Source organism: Pongo pygmaeus, chromosome 10 (assembly GCF_028885625.2).
Source record: "Pongo pygmaeus isolate AG05252 chromosome 10, NHGRI_mPonPyg2-v2.0_pri, whole genome shotgun sequence".
NCBI classification, from domain to species: Eukaryota; Metazoa; Chordata; class Mammalia; order Primates; family Hominidae; genus Pongo; species Pongo pygmaeus.
In genome coordinates, this window is record NC_072383.2 from 51,832,818 (window position 1) to 51,851,672 (window position 18,855).

Consider the following 18,855-nt stretch of genomic DNA (forward strand, 5'->3'; position numbering starts at 1 on the left):
CACAGATTGCAGCACGCCCCCTCCCAACACGCTCCCCCCACCCAGACAGCTCCCCTTCGAGTCTGGGCTCCTTCTTCTGTTCCCCCGCCCAAACAGAGCCAGAGGACACTCAGAAAGACACGACAAGCCCCTCGAAGATGCCCCAAACACAGAGGTTACACAAAAATACCAGACACACCTTTGTGTCTTTGTGTTGTGCTGGTTACACAACAGCAACAAAAATGGGTCACACTCAGTTACATTAGTGTCCATCTGGAAGACTGAAAACTGCAGAGACAAAAAAGATCCCATGATCACAGGAGGACACAAATGCATGTAATACAGTGGACTCCCACTCTAAGGGAAGACACTACCCTACCCCTTAAAACAGTACTTGCAAAGCGGCGCTACCAAACACAGGAACAAAATGATGCTAACTCAGTGATTCACAGGGGACACACAGACCTTCCTTACAGCCAGGTAAGGAGCAAAACACATCCACACTCACACTCAGAGCAAAGCCATCACACCCCAATCACTCAGCTGTGTGGCCTTCCAGGGTTGAAGGCAAACCCCTTCCTTCAAAGACATTTTGTTCTTCTCCCAAGCCACAGAAGTATCATCACATGAGGTTCTGAGAGGGAGCTATCAGTCAGCAGGTTTCTAAAAACCGAACAAAAAAACAACCAAAATTACAGCAGATAGGCTGGAGGTTAGATACCAGAAAGAGCTTCTGAAGAAGACAAAGTGTGAAATCCCAAGAGGAGAGGCTGGGCATTTGTGTGAGGTTGGGATTCTCTCAGTCAACTGTTGACAGGAGACCCTTTTTTGCTGCCTGAATGAGGTGTTAGCATCATCCAGGTAGATGGAAGGACAGAATGACCTGCAAAAACATGTCCTCCACATACTCCTAACCAGCAGACAGGAAATTGCTGGCCTGAAAAGATCAGGGTCAAGCTGCTTCAATTAATGAAAATGGAAATGGCAACCTGGCTTGGCACAGGCCACCATGGAGGACTGTTCTGGGCTCTCAGCCATCCCTCCTGCAAGCCAGGACTAGAGACAGACATCAGCCTGAGGGTCCTTGAATGAGATGTAGGGGCCGAAGAATGGACAAGAAGATGTACAGGAAAATTCTTTTGCAGGTGTTTTGTTTGTTCTGTTTTGTACTTGAGAGAGTGAGGGCCAAAATAAGGAGGGAGAGAAAAAAAGAAAGTTTCCCCAAATACATTATAATTCAACCTTGACTGGTAAGCATGGGCTTGAGCCAGGCTGGCATTAAGGTCTCTGAAGAAGAAAGCAATTCATCTTCCCCCAAAGTAATTTATTTCTATATCACCTGATGGTCATAGCTGGGAAGTTTATCCATGTGTCTAACCTCAATGTCTCATGCTCCAGTTGAAGTTCTTTACTTCTCTGGGGCACTAGGGAAGAAGAGGAAACAGCTGCCCTATATCCTCCTAAACAAGAATATTCAGAGTCAACACTTAGTCTGGGATAGGCGGCAATCTCTATTCCCTTCTTCCATTCCACCACTAGCTTCTCTACCCCAGCTGTGGCCAGGCTGCATTTCCAGTCTTTTTTGATCTGCTACCTGGACATCGCCTGCCACCATCTGCTGCAGTTTTCCATCCCCAAAGTTAACAGATGTGTTCTGAAAGGAAGCTCCACTTCTCATCTTCCATAGGGCCACACCCAACCCTTGGCTCTTGCCTAATTCCTGGCCTCTGAGCCCCTCCCCTCATCCTGTTTCCTAGCCCCTTGCAGTTGGGGCTGAGAAATTCCTGGACATATCTGACACAATGGTCCCGTTTTGCAAATATCCACTCCATGGAGGTGGTAAGATTTAGCAAGTTATGAGATAAGAAATCTCCAGTCTCCGCCCTCTCTCACAGGCACACACACCTCCTCCCCAGACTCTGAGGGCTAATCACTTCCTCATTCAGTGTGCCCAGAGCGCTGTGTTTATAACTTGTTCACAACATGCTTTCAGCTTGATTTATACTATAATTATATGCCTGTATCTCCCAGCACTAGACAGTGAACAACGTGAGGGCAAAGAATCATCTAATTCACCTCTGTCACTCCCTACAGTGCCTAGCACAAGGAATGACACACACACAGCAGACATCAATAAATGTTTATTGAATTGAAAAAGGAAAGTGAGACCACACAGTGGCCAAATTCAAGACCCAATTTTCCTTTAAGCTATCCCATATCAGTAAGGGAGAAAAAAAAAAAGACAAAGATAAAAGGCCAGGGCCAGGCACAGTGGCTCACGCCTGTAATCTCAGCACTTTGGGAGGCCGAGGCAGGCAGATCACCTGAGGTCGGGAGTTCAAGACCGGCCTGACCAACATGGAAAAACCCCATCTCTACTAAAAATACAAAATCAGCCAGGCATGTTGGCACATGCCTGTAATCTCAGCTACTCAGGAGGCTGAGGCAGGAGAATCGCTTGAACCCGGGAGGCAGAAGTTGTGGTGAGCCAAGATCACACCATTGCACTCCAACCTGGGCAACAAAAGCAAAACTCCGTCTAAGAAAAAAAAGGCTGGGCATGGTGCCTCATGCCTGTAATCCCAGCACTTTAGGAGGCTAAGGTGGGAGGATTGCTTGAGTTCAGGAGATAGAGACCAGCCTGGGCAACATAGTGAAACCCCGTCTCTACAAAAAATTAGCCAGGTGTGGTGGTATATGCCTATAGTCCCAGCTACTCGGGAGGCTGAGGTGGGAGGACACCTGAGCCCAGGAAGTCAAGGCTGCAGTGAGCCATGATCATGCCACTGCACTCCAGCCTAGGAAAGAGAAGAAGATCCTGTCCCAAAAAAAAAAAAAAAAGGCCGGGCGCGGTGGCTTATGCCTGTAATCCCAGCACTTTGGGAGGCAGAGATGGGCGGATCACAAGGTCAGGAGATTAAGACCATCCTGGCTAACACGGTGAAACCCTGTCTCTACTAAAAAATACAAAAGAGTTAGCCGGGCGTGGTGGCACGCGCCTGTAGTCCCAGCTACTCGGGAGGCTGAGGCAGGAGAATGGCATGAACCCGGGAGGCGGAGCTTGCAGTGAGCCGAGATCACGCCACTGCACTCCAGCCTGGGCGACAGAGCAAGACTCCGAGTCAAAAAAATAAAAACTAAAAAAAAAAAAAAAAACACAGGTAAGAAAATTCTCTTTCTTCACCAACACAATCTACTCCTCAGAAGCTCAGAAGCATCCCCACCCCAAGCACACCCTTGGTCTCTACCAAGTTGAGTTTGTGTGTTTTGGGGTGGGACCTCCATCATTCCTCTGAATCAGAACTTGAAACACCATCACTAGGCAAAAAGAGCAAACTCTAGAGAAACTAGTGTTTCTGGATGGCACACGAGTAGCTTTCCCAGACCAGATTCATGCATTACTTCCACATCTGCTCTGAATACCTACTTTGTGCCAGGTGTGGGATTACATACTGGGGGAAAAAAAAAAGGAGACCCTGGCCTTTGCCTTCGAGACACTCAGGACACTCCTGCCCGAACCTTGGCTGAATGTTGGTAGCAGGAGAGATTCTGTTGAAGACAGATAGCAGGATGCCCCTTGCACCTCACAAATCAAAATATCTTAAGTGGAGCTGAGACACTTGTTTTTTTAAACCTCCACCGGTTAATTCGGATTCATTGGCAGGGTTGTAAGCCACTGATCTCTAGATCAGTGCTGTCCAACACAAATTTCTGTGATAATGGAAACGTTCAATTTCTGTGTCATCCAATCAGTAGTCACTAGTCATGTGTGGCTACTGAGCACTTGAAATATGAACTGAAGAACTGAATTTTTTTCCTTAATCACTTTGAACTAAAACAGCCACACATGGCTAGTGGCTACTGTATTGGTCTATAAAAGTCTAGATGACACCAAATTATTTCAGTTTGGCTTTAGAATAATTCTCACAATGCTGTTTTGTAGCAGCTAAAGGTTCCATTCTCTTCCACTCAGAAAAAAAAAAAAAAAAAAACCAATGAACTTCCTTTCCCTAAGGACACTCTCATTTGCACTGAAGAAAATGCTCTAGAATGAATTGAAGGGTAAAAGCCAGTCTGGTGAGACTAAGTCTGATCAGCTGCCTAAGCCCCTAGACCAGCTTCCAATCCTCCAGACTGGAAAAAAGGCACTCCTAAGTACCCTAGTTTGTTTACGGTTGACATTGGTTGGGGACAAAAAAAGCAGTGACATGACTTTGTGTGCCTGTTATAGACTGAATTATGCCCCCCCCACCGATTTGTATGTTGAACCCCAATATGACTATATTTGGATATAGGACCTTTAAAGAGGCACCTAAGGTTAAATTGGGTAATAAGGGGGTACCTAATCCAGTACGACTGGTGTCCTTCTAAGAAGAGAAACACCAGGGAGGTACATGCTCAGAAAAGGCCATGGGAGGACACAGCAAGAAGGCAGCTATCTGCAAGCTAAGGAGAGGCCTCAGGAAAGATCAAACCATCTTGATCCTGGACTTAACGGGCTCCAGAACTGTGAGAAAAGAAATTTCTGTTGTTTTAAGCCACCCAGTCTGTGGTAGTTTTGTTATGGCAGCCCTAGCAGCATAATATAGTGTCCTCAGGAAAAGGCAGGCCCAGGACCTTAATCAACCTCTCCGACAAGATGCATCCCAGGAATTGAAAGCAACAGCCCCACTAGGACCCAGACCCAGCAGCGACTCTGCCATACCCAGGCCTTCAAGTCATTCTGGTCACTACTGTTCAAGTGCCTCTGTGTACTACCCAATCCTATCCCACTATCTCATCACCTAGAGACCCCAACTCTAGGCTTTCAACCAGACCTGCTATGCCCCTAGATGTCCTCCCTATAGACTCATCCCCTCCCTTCCCATCCCTTTCCCCACTGCACCTACACTGCCTCCTACATGGTTTGCCCCTTCATCTCCTTCTATGGGTTTCCACCTATTGTTGGGTATTTTCAGTGTGTGTGTTCTGTGCATCTCACTTCCCCCACTACACTTTAAATTCTCAAAGATTATTCTAGCATTCAAGGCCCTTCACAAGCTAGCTTCAATCTACCTTTTCATCTTTTTCTCCAAACTGGGCCAAGCCAACAGGAATCTACTTGTGTGTCGGTAAATATTAAGTGTCAACTTGATTAATGGATGCAAAGTACTGTTTCTGGGTGTTTCTGGGTATTAGCAGAAGAGATTAACATTTGAGTTAGTAGACTGGGAGAGGAAGACCCACCCACAGGAAAACCCACCCAGAATGTGGGTGGGCACCATCCAATTGGCTGCTAGGGTGGCTAGAAAAAGCGGGCAGAAAAAGGTGAAAGAAGCTGACTTGCTGAGTCTTCCAGTCCTCATCTTTCTCCCATGCTGGATGCTTCCTTCCTTCACACATTAGACTCTTAAGTTCTTCAGCTTTTGGACTCTTGGACTTACAACAGTAGTTTGCCAGGGGCTCTTGGGCCTTAGGCCACAAACAGAAGGCTGCCCTGTCGGCTTCCCTACTTTTGAGGATTTGGGACTCAGACTGAGCCACTACTGGCTTCCTTGCTCCTCAACTTGCAGACAGCCTATTGTGGGACTTCACCCTGTGATCGTGTGAGTCAATTATCCTTAATAAACTCCTTTTCATGTATACGTGTATCATTAGTTCTGTCTCTCTAGACCCTAATACAACTTGCCACCCCTTGAACATAACAAGGCTGTTCTCTAAGTTATCCAAAACTTTCCCAGTCTTAAGGCCACCTGAAATGCCACCTCCTCCAGAGAGCTTTCCTTGACTATCTCAGCTAAATATATAATGAAATGATGGCTTCTATCTCTGTGCAGTTATTCCACAGTACCTAATCCAGTGCTCTGCAACATGGCGCACTCACTACGTAGCACTGACAGCAAAAAGAGAAGGAAAGGAGTCTACGGCATGTGGAGGTTCAATACTGTAATGCAATTCTGATGCTAACTACAGGGAGTTGGCGCATACCCTATGGGTTTAAGGCCATACTCCCCACCAAGACTGCTCTCACTTCAGATGTCACTTGCAAGCTCGAGGATCCCCAGACCACCTGCACTTCTGACCAACTGGCTATAAATTCAGGAGTCTCCACAACCCCCCAACGCCCACCCTGAGGTTGGAGAATTTCCTAGAATGACTCATGGAACTCAGGAAAACTCTATACTTATGATCATAGTTCTATTACAAAAGATACAAATCAGAACCAGCCAAATGAAGACAAATATATGGTAGGGTCCAGGAGTGTCCCAGGCACAGATGTGTGCCCTCTGCTTATAGAAACAGGATACCATTGCATATCCCTCAGCACATCCATGTGTTCACCAGCCAGGAAGCTGACCAAAACCTCAGTGACAGAAGTTTTTATATAGAGAGTTTTACCATAGATATAATTGGTTAAAATCACGGGCATGTGGCTGAACTCAATCTCTAGCCCCTCTCCCATCCCTCGGGATCAAGCTGGTATCATCCAGCTCAAAGTCCCAGCCCTGTAACTATATGGTTGGTCATTCTGGCATGGTCAGCCCCCATCCTCAGTCAAATCTTACCACAAACTCAGGTGTGGTCTGAGATCAAATTCAATATAAAATTAGGTGCAGCCTAAGGTCAAATCTCAACATAAATTCAGGTGTAGTTTCAGGGACCCGCCACGAAAAACAAAGATACTCCTATTATTTGGGAAATTCCAAGGATTTAGAGTCTCCTTCTCAGGAACTGAAGACAAAGGCCAAATTCTTTATTATACAATGAAGTAGGGGAGGATTTATACGAAAAATCTTACTAATTTTGGAAGCTGGAAATGACCTGTGTCCCAGGAGATAGGAAGTAGACCATGTGTTCCTCATTAAGGTGGTCTCAAGACCTGCTCTGCTCCCAACTTGGTTCACTTTCCCCAGCCCTTACCAAAGGGGCACCCAGTCAACCATTCAGCAGACATAAAAAATGAGTTGGATACCAGGTTCCCATCTGCCCCATCACCTGTTTCTCACAGTGTCCAGAGTATCATATAAGACCCCTAACAGACACTTAACAGAGACCCTGCAGGTTTGGTAAGGCAATTAGAGATCTGCTACATCCAGCCAGGCAGCAGCACTTTGGAAGGCCAAGGCAGGTGGATTACTTCAAGTCAGGAGTTTGAGACCAGCCTGGCCAACATGGTGAAACCCTGTCTTTACTAAAAATACAAAAATTAGCCAGGCGTGGTGGCACATGCCTGTAATTCCAGCTACTCAGGAGGCTGAGGCAGGAGAATCACTTGAACCCGGAAGGCAGATGTTGCAGTGAGCTGAGATCACACCACTGCACTCCAGCCTGGGCAACAGAATGAGACTCCATCTCAAAAAAAAAAAAAAGACAGATCTACTACATCCTTCCCCCAGCTACCCAAGAGAACCCCTGGCCAACAATGAAGAGGGAAGAGGGGAATCTAAATGACTACCTTCCACCTCTAGCATGCAAGAGGGGGCAAAAAGTAACAAGACAAAAGGCTTTAGGAGCTTTTAATGCTTAGAGTGAAAAAAAATCACAGGCTAGGTTTTTCATAGTCATTGATCCATCTCTGACAAGGCAAGAATTTTCCCTTCACCCTGGCCACAGGTGGAAGCCCAGACTCTCCCCTAGCAAGGTATCCAGAATGGAGAGGGGCTACCCTTGTAGTGCAGTGCTGTGAATCCTCAACCCAGAGGCAAGAAAACAAGAAGACTATGTAATGAGCACCCACATGCCAAGCCCATGCAAGGCACTTTCAAGTGTTATCTCAGTTAATCCTCACACCAACCCCATAAGGTAGGCATCCCCATTTTACAGATGAGGAGCCTGAGGCATAGAGAGGTTTATTAATTTGTCAATCAAAAAGTTCCAAGTCTCCAAAGCTGGGATGAAAAGCCAGGTCTTCTGGCTTTCACTCTGCCACAATGGATTTTTCTTCTGATCCAGCTGCAGCCTCCCATAAGAAGTTCACTCTTAATTTCACGTCCCATGCTTTGTCTTGGTCCCTGTGAGGAAAGGGGTCAGCTAAAGGCAGCTGTTCTGTAAGGATGGGTAGGTATCCGGGCAAGATATTTCCTCTGAAATAGTAAACGTGACCTTAGAAGTTACTGTCTAGGGCACTCTCAGCTGAATAAAGTCTCCCAAGGAAACACTGAGGTAAAGCAGTCTGCAAGTGCAAAAGCACATCTTCTGCGGATTCCCTACAAAGTGGGGTCCCCTGAAAGGGGCAATGTTCAAAGGTAAAGAAAGCAGGAATCAAGAGGGCAAACAGGAGTAGTGTCAAAACTGCCATGGCAGGTTGGAAGACAGTTCAACAGATCAAAGAATACGTTTCCCAGCGAGCAGGGTGCACAGAAGGACCTTTTGCTCCAGTCCAGATGTGTTGTCATCTGCTTGGCCAAGAATGACTTCGAGGTCTTGAATGTGTCCCATGCAAGGCCCCAAAGGCACTCATTTCAACAGCAGTGGCAGCAGCCCCAGCTCATTCAATCTTTCCTTGGCCACTGCCTCCCAGCCCTTGTTGGCCTGTGGGTTACGGGGAGAGGGATGCAGGAGCCCTTCCACCTGGACCTCTGGCATCAGGCCTGCCAGAGCCCGTCGTGCCCGCTGCTCTGCCAGTCGCCCAACTCCCACCACCAGCCGCACCCCCAGCAGCTGCACCTGCCGGCGGAGGGCTGCATCACAGATCCCAAGAAGCTGTTCTCGCTGCTTGGCAGGCAGCTCAGCAGGGGTGAGGTTGCGCCCGCTGGGAGCCAGGAAAAGCAGAGGGCATAGATTGTGGACAAAACAGTGATGGAAGAAGACCTCAGGCTGTCCACAGAGGTTCTGGAAAAAGCCCCAGAATCGGGCACCACTCACTTCTGACTGTGGGCACTCCAGTCCCAGCACTGGTCGTTTAGGATGCTCTTGGGGAGGGGTCAGCACAGGCCCCACAATGCCCAACCAGTCCCGGACCATGCTTACTTCCCCAAAGGGCACCTGTGAGGAAGGAGAGAGACATGAAAGTCTTCAAACTGGAGACCTGAGGCCCGGGCTCTGGACCAACTGACTTCTTTATACCTTACATGAGGATCCAGCCTGCACCCCCTAACCCTACCTTCACCCAAAGGCGTGAGACAAGGATTCTTGGCCCTATGATTTGAGCCTGTCCTTCTTTTTCCAGTTCTTGATTGTGAACTGTGGTCCAGAGAATTTGTTTGTCTCTAGCCCAGCTAGCCTTTGGGACTAAGTACAGGGACTACATTGAGATATCTAGCCCTACACAGGGTTTGATGGTTAGTACTGGGGACAGACATATGGTCTGAGACAGAAACGCAGCCAGGGTTAAAGGAGGCACAAGGATGAGCTGACCACTGCTCTCTGGGTGCCCTCTCAGCCCCAAGCCTCAGGCTGTCATTTCCATCGATCATCATTGATCACCTTTCATCATCCAGTTGGGGTCAATAAAAGCGATTGAGCCTTCTGCCCTGAAGCCTCTTCCCCTCCCCCACCTGCCAAGCACCCCCACTGAGGGGCAGTCACTCATCCTGAGCCCTGAAAGAAAAGCGGGCAGGCACTGGAGCCAGGCTTTGTTTTGAACCTTGCCTTAGCGAGGAAACAGAACCCAGGTTCCCAGAACGCCCTGCATCTCTTACATACCCACCCCTGTCAACCAGTCTCTTCTGAAGACCCAACAGTCCTAGTCCCTCTTCTGACCCCAACCACACTCCAGGGACAGGGGAGATCCAGTAAAGTAAGGATGGGGCTGGCGGAAGGAAGGGCTCTCAGAGGCAATTAGTGGCCAGCTCACAGGGAAAACGAAACTACCATTGATGTGCTTGGTTAATTACGGGCAGAGACGCTGGGAGAGGGCCTCAGACCACAGGAGCCAATATGTGTGTTGAGAGAGAATGGGGCGGGGGGACCTACACATGTCTACAGCCATGCACATGCTCCTTCTCCACAGCACACCCAGCCAAGCATCCACCTAGAAGCCCCCACTCCACCCACTGAGGAAGCCAAACCCTTTACCCCAGTCTGGGCCATGCCAAAAGGTCCAGGGTTCATGCCCAGGAAGAGCACTTCCTTGGGGCCCTGGCAGTAGCGAGTCACGTAGTTGCGATGTGGCTCCCATGCATACTCCACGGGATTATAGATGATGCCCACAGGCTCCGAAAACTGCAGCTGGCTCAGCTCAGCATTGAGCCGAAGCTCCTCCTCCAGGAAGCTCTCAGCCAAGCTTCCAGGGCAGGGCTGGGGCTCCATCAGGGCAACCGCAGGCTCATGGATGGACCCCAGCAGGAAAGCCTGGGGCATATGGCCATGCCACTGTCACCTGGGAAAAGAGATGGACAGAAGCCCCATCAACCCTCAGCCACAGAGTAGAAGGGATCCATGCTTGCCAGGGCCCCCACTACCATTTCCTGGGCTCAGAAGGGACCCTAAGAGACCATGTCAGTCATCTACCAACCACCAAGTAGGACTGAACTCATCTCAGTTCTTGGTAATGAAGGGCCCTTTCCCTCCCCACTTCCAGTATCTGTCCTCTTCACATGGCACCTGGTGAGGATAAGCCATAGCCACCAAACATCTCCCACTCCAAATCTCCTTTCCATCAGGCATAAGTCACTAGTTCCTGGGCTATGCCAAGCACATAGTAGGTTTTCAATAAACATTTACTGGTGGCATCCTTTCAGCACCTTTAAGGTCATCCTAAAAAAGAAAAGCCCAGCCAGAACGGACTGTGTTCTGGAAAGCACAGTGCTGAAGAATGAAATCCAAGTGCACAGCCACAGCCCAGAGACCTGGGAAGGCTAATTACAATAGCTTCCAGGTGGTGAGCGACTACTCTGCGCCAGGTACACCTCATTGATCCTCACAACAATCCCATGAGGTGGGTATTACTGCTCCCCTGTTGTAAGTGAGGACACTGAGGCTTAGCAAGATTAAGCAACTTGCCCAAGGTCTTACAGTTAGTAAGTAATAAAGCTGGATTTGATTGAGCCCAATCTCTCTGGCTCAAGGCTATGCTTTAACCACCCACGCCATCTCGCCTTAGATGGTTTGATCAGCCACCCTGCTAATTCTACAACCCCCTAACCCCAGCCTAGCTTCTTTCCCACACTCAGGAATACTGAGTAGGAGGATTACAGACTCCTCATAGAATCTTACGAGCTACACAACCATGGCCAGAGCCTCAGGTTTCTGCCTTCAAATACAAAGAATAATAATATCCACTTAATAATGTTGACATAAGGAAGGCCAGGCATGGTGGCTCATGCCTGTAATCCCAGCACTTTGGGAGGCCAAGGCGGGTGAATCACCCTAGGTCAGGAGTTCAAAACTGGCCTGGCCAACATGGCGAAACCCCGTCTCTACTAAAAATTACAAAAATTAGCTGGGCATGCCGGGCGCAGTGGCTCAAGCCTGTAATCCCAGCACTTTAGGAGGCTGAACTGGACAGATCACCTGAGGTCAGGAGTTCGAGACCAGCCTGACCAAAATGGAGAAACCCCACCTCTACTAAAAATACAAATTAGTCAGGCATGGTGGTGCACGCCTGTAATCCCAGCTACTCTGGAGGCTGAGGCAGAATCATATGAATCCGAAAGGTGGAGGTTGTGATGAGCCGAGATGGCGCCATTGCACTCCAGCCTGGGCAACAACAGCGAAACTCTGTCTCAAAAAAAAAAAAAAATTAGCTGGGCATTGTGGTGGGTACCTGTAATCCCAGCTACTCGGGAGGCTGAGGCAGGGAGAACTGCTTGAACCCGGGAGGCTGAGGTTGCAGTGACCCAAGATCACACCACTGCACTCAAGCCTGGGCAAAAGAGCAAGACTCCGTCTCAAAAAAAAAAAAAAAAAAGATTTGCCAGCGCAGCAGCTCATGGCTGTAATCCCAGTACTTTGGGAGGCTAAGGCAGGTGGATCACGAGGTCAGGAGTTCAAGATCAACCTGGCCAACATGGTGAAACCCCGTCTCAACTAAAAATACAAAAATTAGCTGGGCATGGTGGCACGTGCCTGTAATTCCAGCTACTCGGGAGGCTGAGGCAGGAGAACTGCTTGAACCAGGACCTGGGAGGCAGAGATTGCAGTGAGCCGAGATCATGCCACTGCACTCCAGCCTGGGCTACAGAGGGAGACTCTGTCTCAAAACAAACAGACGTAAGGATGGAATGAGATGTTATGTTTAGGTGAAGGGAGAAAAGGAAGAAATAGGAGAGGAAGAAGAAAGGGAAGAGAGAAGGGAAGTGGGAGGAAGGAGAAGGGAGGGGGCAGGAACATGACACCAAGCTTTGTAAACTGCAAAGGCCATTGCTTCACTCCACTCCCATTCAAACCCAGTGTTCCAACCTGACCATTCTACTCGCATTTTCAAAATGCCTTTCCTACCTCAACTCCCAAAACCTTGCACATACCATTTCTACAGTCCAACCAAATACACTCCTGAAGTCAACCAGGACATCATTCAGCAGTCATCCAGTCAACTAGGACTGTCGATTCCCCAACAGGTCCACATATCCAAATCACTCCCATCCTTCAAAACGCAGCTCAAACCATCCCTTTGATAAAGTCTTCCCTCCTCAGAACACTGCAGTATTTGCCATAGTGTCCCAACCCCACCCCCAACACAAGTAGGTCCCCTGAGGCCGGGGAATCTGTGTTTTTGGTTTTTTTTTTTTGAGACAGAGTCTTGCTCTGTCACCCAGACTGGAGTGCAGTGGCACGATCTCAGCTCACTGCAACCTCTGCCTCCCAGGTTCAAGTGATTCTCCCACCTCAGCCTCCTGGGTACTGGGATTACAGGCGCGCACCACCACACCTGGCTAATTTTCGTATTTTTAGTAGAGACAGGGTTTCACCATGTTGGTCAGGCTGGTCTCGAACTCCTGACCTCATGATCTGCCCGCCTCAGCCTCCCGAAGTGCTGGGATTACAAACGTGAGCTACCGTGCCCAGCCTGGGAATCTGTATTTTAAACAAGCTTCCCAGGGTGATTCTGATGGTTGGTGAAGGCTGAGAACCACTGTGTGTCACCATGGTTACCGTCGTCTTAATGAATTCCTTTTGCCTCCCCAGCTAAACTTGGGCAGATCAAGAGCCAGGCCTTGTTCAATCTCCCTCCATAAGCCCAAGGTCCTGGCCCTTATTAGGTACTCAACAAACACCTGCTCAGCAATGTCCATCTTCTTTTTCACTTTTGTTTAAAACTACTTTCTGTGCTGGGCGCAGTGGCTCATGCCTGTAATCCCAGCCCTTTGGGAGGCCAAGGCAGAAGAATTGCTTGAGGCCAGGAGTTCAAGACCAGCCTGGCTGACATAATGAGACCCCATCTCTAAAAATAAAATAAACACCTTTTACCAAGGAGGCACTCCTGATGGATCCCTCTCCACTTCTATATCCTGAGTTCATTCAAGGCTCAGCTGCCCACTTCGCACTCTGCTTGTTTTCCAGACTCCGGGTCTGTGGCCATCATATGTGCACCTCCCATGTGACAAGGACCATTGTCATTCCTTCCTCTCAACTTTCTGCCTGGGTCAGGAGTGACCTCTTCTCCAAGATGAAAACTCAAGGTTGACACAACAGCTTGATAAACCTATTTTCTCACCCTAGCCTAGGGGAAGTGGGAGAGAAAAAAAATCAGAGGCCCAACTTAGGAAATCCTTCCCTGACTGTCTCAGTAGTCTTTAACTGATCTGTTGTCCAGGTGGCTACCCAGGACAAACTGGGCTCATACAAAAGCTGAGAAGGGTGCTGTGGAGAACGCCAGTGTTTCAGGGGACCTTGCTTTGCATCTCCCCATGCAACACCAACATTAGCAGATTGGTTGCTCCAGCTCTAGAATCTCGAGAAGTCTTGAGCCTACCTTTGACATTTAGACACCTGTGTTGGAAACAGCAAGGCTGGGGAAAAGAGTGGCAAGACACTACTTTCATTGTTCCATAACTTCAAAGCCTGATCTCACAGCAAGAGCCACAGGCTGGAAGTCAATTGATTTGAATTCTACTCCTGTTTCATCTCTAAGAAGGTTCTCTTGAGCAACTCATTTAACTCTCTTCTCTATGAAAATCACATACTCCATCCAACCTACCACCTGTTAACTCATTTATTTTTTTCAATACTTATGAGTCTCTCTTACACGACAGGCACTGCAGCAGTCTCTTGGTGAGGAAGAAATCCAAAAAGAGTAAAATGTAGGCCAGGCTTTCCGTAAGCTCATAAACTGCTGTGAGGGCAGATAAACAACTAACTGTAATACAGTGTGATGTGAGCTTTAATACCCGGAAAAAACACTAAGAGAACCCAAAGGAGGAACTTGTAAGTTCTACCCAAAGTCGCCCCAAGAGCCAGAGGCTTAAGAAATGTAGATATTTTATAAAATACGGTGTCATACTACATTAAGCACAAAGGCAGCGGAGTTGGACCCAGCAATAAGGCTGACCACCAAGGGCCGACTTCAGACTGATGTCAGACTTCTCTGACATCAAATCCGGGAAGTGAGGAAGGAATCGAAGACACATATGCACTCCCCTGTCCCTTGGAGGCACTCTGGGAGTCCAAGGGACAATAATAAATATCCTTAAACTAAATAATAATAATAATAATCATAATCATAATAATGCATAGGCCAGGCGCGGTGGCTCACGCCCGTAATCCGAGCACTTTGGGAGGCTGAGGCGGGCGGATCACGATGTCAGGAGTTCGAGACCAGCCTGACCAACATGGTGAAACCCAGTCTCTACTAAAAATACAAAAATTAGCCGGGCATGGTGGCTCGCGCCTGTAATCCCACCTGCTCGGGAGGCTGAGGCAGGAGAATCGCTTGAACCCGGGAGGCGGAGGCTGCTGAGATCGCGCCATTGCACTCCAGCCTGGAAGTCACAGCAAAATTCCGTCTCGGAAAAATAAATAAATAAACAATAATAATAATAAAGCATAAACTCAAAAAGACCATTTCATCTGGTTCCAAAGGGGCCGACTACTAAGGCACCATACAAAACCTCCGGGGGCGCCCGCCGGCTCGGGCCGACTGGAAAGCCTTGAGCCTGCAGACCTCCCAGGAGGTTTCATAGGCTGGGCTCTCCCTGCACTGAGTCTAACCCCATACGGAGGGAGGGACCCTAAACCACAGAAATTCTAACTACCCTCTCGGCTCAGCCCCGACGACCCTGGGAGCCCTCAACTTGCCCCCACAGTCCCGGGTTCCCAGCCTCCTACTTCCTCACCTGGTCCAGCTCCCCATCCCGTTTCCGGTTCCTTTTCCTCCCCCCCCCAAACCCAACCCCCGGCGCTAAGGACAGTGGGAGTCGTAGTCTACATTGTTTAGGGAAGGAGATTGGCGTACCCGCAGCCACTTCCGCCGGAAATGCTCCAATCCCGGAAGGAGCGCTAAATTAGCCCTAAATATCGCTGGGAATTGTAGTTTAATCTTTCCATCAGCGTTAAATCAGGAAGTCTTGAGAAGTGAAAGGCCAGAGCCTGTTAAGCCTGTTTCCTGTTAACCTGGGAAATCCTGGGTTCTAGCCTAAAGGGCATCGCCCTTCCAAAAGTTCATTCACTGTTTTCCCAAAGGGATTGCAAATCAGGAAGCTTCAACCATCCCCAATCCCTCACCCACCTGAGGGACATTTCTGGTAGCTCGTAACAACTCTTTAGCAAGGAGCATCCCCCATTACTGTCCAAGCCCATCTCCAGAGTGTCACGATTTTGACTTCTTTCTCTGCCTTGCTATCTGCCCAACCCTATAACGTCAGTATTAGTCAAGAGTTTTCCAGAGAAACAGAACTAACAGGATATCTATCTATATGACGAGATTTATTCCAAGAATTGGCTCACAGGATTGTGGAGGCCAAGAAGTCCTATAGTCTCCTGCTCTACTGTCTATACACTGGAGAACCAGGAAAACAAGTGGTATAATTCAGGAAAGTCCAAAGCAGGGGAGGGGGCTCACTGCTAAGTCCCAGAGCCTGAAGGACGAAGAACCAGGAACTCCAATGATGTCCAAAGGCAGGTAAAATAGATGGCCCAGCTCATGAAGAAAGAGAATTTGCCTTCCTCCACCCTTTTGTTCTATTGGCCCCCAAGGGATTGGATGGTTCCCACCCATATTAATGAGGGTGATCTTCTTAACTCAGTCTACCAATTCAAATGCGAATCTCTTCCAGAAACACTCCACAGACATATCCAGAAATAATGTTTTACCGGCTATCTGGGTGTCCCTTAGACCACTCAAGTAGGCACATAAAGTTAGCTATCATTCTTCCATCCAAATCTTCTCCCTCAAATACTTTGTCCGGGAAGGATTCCCTGATCAATCCTCATCCCATGGCTGCACCTAACAGTCCATTCCCCCACCATTCCCCCATCCCAATATCTATGTCCAAATCTGTCCTATTCCTGGTTTTGTTCTTGTGCTCTATCTGGGTCTGGTTCTGTGTCCTGACTCTAAAACTTTCATTAGACTGGGAACCCCCTAAGGTTAGTTATCTTCTATATTCCTTCCACCCCACAATCTCCACACACCTTAGCACAGCCAAGGCCCTAATCACAGAAGCAAGGTCTCCATATGAGTGGTAGAGAAGGAGACCTATAAACCCCAGAACAGGAAGAAGTGAGAGAAAAAGGATGCTACTCACTTCCCAGGACTTGTCTGATCTCCTATCAACAAAAACTTAATGGGTGCAGTAGGAGCTTCAGGGAGCTGTGAGCAGTGACCTGCTGACCTCAAGGGTGAGAAACTACCCTGACCCTTGCAAGACTTTGGAAATGGAATTAATCATCCACCTCATGAAGCCCATAATTTCCTGAGCTTTAATTTTTACCAGATCCTCTCCTTCTCTTTGTCTCTCGCTGCCTATGTTATTTGCCCCTCTCTACTTATGTAAATTTATCTCTATTTCTAGTCTCTTGTGTAGCTTTCTCTCTGTATCTGCATGTCTCTGTCTCCCTCTGTGTACATCTCCCTGTTTCTGCTTCTTACCCTAGAATAACTGGAATAAGAATCTGAGCTTCTAGAACAAGTTCCCCCATCTCTGTGTATCTATGTATTTCTGTGTTTCTGACCAAAAATAAGGTGAGGGGACCTCATTGTGGTGTCATCTTGTTGCTTAAAAATTCCAGGATTTCCACCATCCCTTGGACAACCTTCCTGCCCACCCCCGACCCCTCTGTCACTTGCTTGCCCAGCACTTCTGTTCTAGTTTGTCATCTTGGCCGCCCCTCCACATTCAAAGTCAGCTTCTGGCAGAACAGTAATGAGTGAAATGAGTAACAGGCAAGCAGAGATCCCCCAGGACCTCCACCTCCCCACCCCTGATTTCAATTTCCTAGAAGACTTGAATAACTGTTTCTGTCCGTATAAGCCCATCCACCCCAGGGAACCCAGAGATAGAAAGTCCAGATATAAGGAGAAACTGAGGCTTAGGCAGCCCACAATGAGTCCCTACAGCTAATGCCAGAGGGGCCTGGGGCCTTCTCTGTCTTTAGTCCATGCTATTCCTCCCCAACCAGTGAGTCACTCCCAGGAAAGATGGAGGTGAGGCGCTCTCCTGAAGTAGGGGTGCCTAGAAGCAGAGACCCTGAGGCTTTCAAGAGATAGAGCCCAAGAGATGAAACATGGGCTTGGGTGCAGCCCTCCCAACCAGTCTCTTCCATTTATTTAGTCTTCATGTCTTCTGGGAAGTCTTCAGGAGGCTGCTGACTGTGATTTACGGATAGAGCCTTGTGGGGCAGGAACAGAAGATGACCCAGGTTATCGCCTGGGTAAGAGCCTAGAGAGTTGAGTCACCGGGCCTGGGGCAGGGCCCCAGGCATACCCACCAGCCAGCTCCTCTGTCCTGAGCCCGGGAGGGAAGGGGTTAACCGGCTCACTTGTTTTCCTTTGGTTTCCTCGGGCTGCTGGAGCTGTGTTGGGCCATGAGCGCCATCTATCGGCCTCTTTGGGTCCTAGCTCCGACTCTGCTCACTTGGGCTTCTAGGCGGATCTTTCAGCCTTTCCCTTGCCTCGCCGCTTCTCACGGGGAAGGGCTGTCTAGCTGCAGGGCCTCCCACTGCAGAAAACAAAGGTCGGGAATTGGAGAAGGTGAAGGCCATGTTTCCCCCTTTCTAGATACCAAGTGTCACCCTGCTCAGTTCCCACTCACTGTTTCTGACCTGGGGAGCCCCAAAGGGGGTTCTGGTGTTTAACTTTCAGCATAGCCACCTTCCCCACTTCCACTACACTGGGCCCTGTCTCGATTAGCCCAACAAACATCAAAAGAGCATAGGACAGTGAAGGCAGCATAGCAGAGGCCTCAGGACTGTGGGCTCTGGAATCAGACTGCTGCATTTGAATCCAAGCTCTGCCACTTACTCATGGTGACCTTGGGCATGCTACTTAATTTCTCTCTGCCTCAGTTATCTCAGTTGTAAAATGGGATAATCATTGTAATCTCTATCTTCTTTTGTGATGTTTAAATGACTTAATTACATTAAGTGCTTATTACAGAATTTGGGCTCCACAAAGGGTAGTTATTGCTGTTGCTCTGCCAGGGTCTCAGGCAGATGCTAGTCTGAGTACCCAAGACCCAGTCCATGAAGCCCTATCAGACACACCAGCATGGAGGACAAGACTGAGGAGCTCATCCTGTAGATTTCCCAAAGACAGTGACCTGCACGCAGGGTTAGGTTTGGAGTTGGAAGTTCAGGATTGCAAGGAAAGTAACTCTTCAGGTCTCCAAGTTCAGCAGGAGTTGGGATAAGGAGGTCACAGGAAGAAAGAACCTGAAGTAAAGATGTAGGAAGGAAATGCATTAAGGAAGGAGCATTAACAGGCCCTTTAAAGGGCCCTGATTTGGGGAAGGGAAAAAGGCTCCTTGATGTGTGAGTTAAGCAAGGGCCACTGCATCCCAAGGACATGTCCTTGGCACA

The 18,855-nt window shown here is 48.6% G+C and overlaps 1 protein-coding gene across 20 annotated transcripts; it reads right to left on the minus strand.

Moving 5' to 3' along the window:
- Positions 1-7,460: 7,460 nt before the first annotated feature.
- On the minus strand, positions 7,461-15,236 carry SMUG1 (single-strand-selective monofunctional uracil-DNA glycosylase 1). Of its 20 annotated transcripts, XM_063672797.1 has the most exons (6): positions 15,174-15,208; positions 14,087-14,173; positions 13,309-13,561; positions 9,976-10,279; positions 8,824-8,943; positions 7,461-7,970 (listed from the first exon to the last, which is right to left on the minus strand). In XM_063672797.1, the coding sequence occupies exons 4-6, from the start codon at positions 10,258-10,260 to the stop codon at positions 7,824-7,826; spliced, it is 552 nt and encodes a 183-aa protein (XP_063528867.1). In that variant the 5' UTR covers positions 10,261-10,279; positions 13,309-13,561; positions 14,087-14,173; positions 15,174-15,208; the 3' UTR covers positions 7,461-7,823. The 20 variants fall into 20 exon arrangements, with proteins under 20 accessions (XP_063528867.1, XP_054298375.1, XP_063528869.1 ...); XM_054442400.2 differs by lacking the exon at positions 14,087-14,173 and having other exon boundaries at positions 13,302-13,561; positions 15,174-15,236; XM_063672799.1 differs by lacking the exon at positions 14,087-14,173 and having other exon boundaries at positions 13,302-13,561; positions 14,741-15,214.
- Between the last annotated feature and the right edge of the window lie 3,619 nt (positions 15,237-18,855).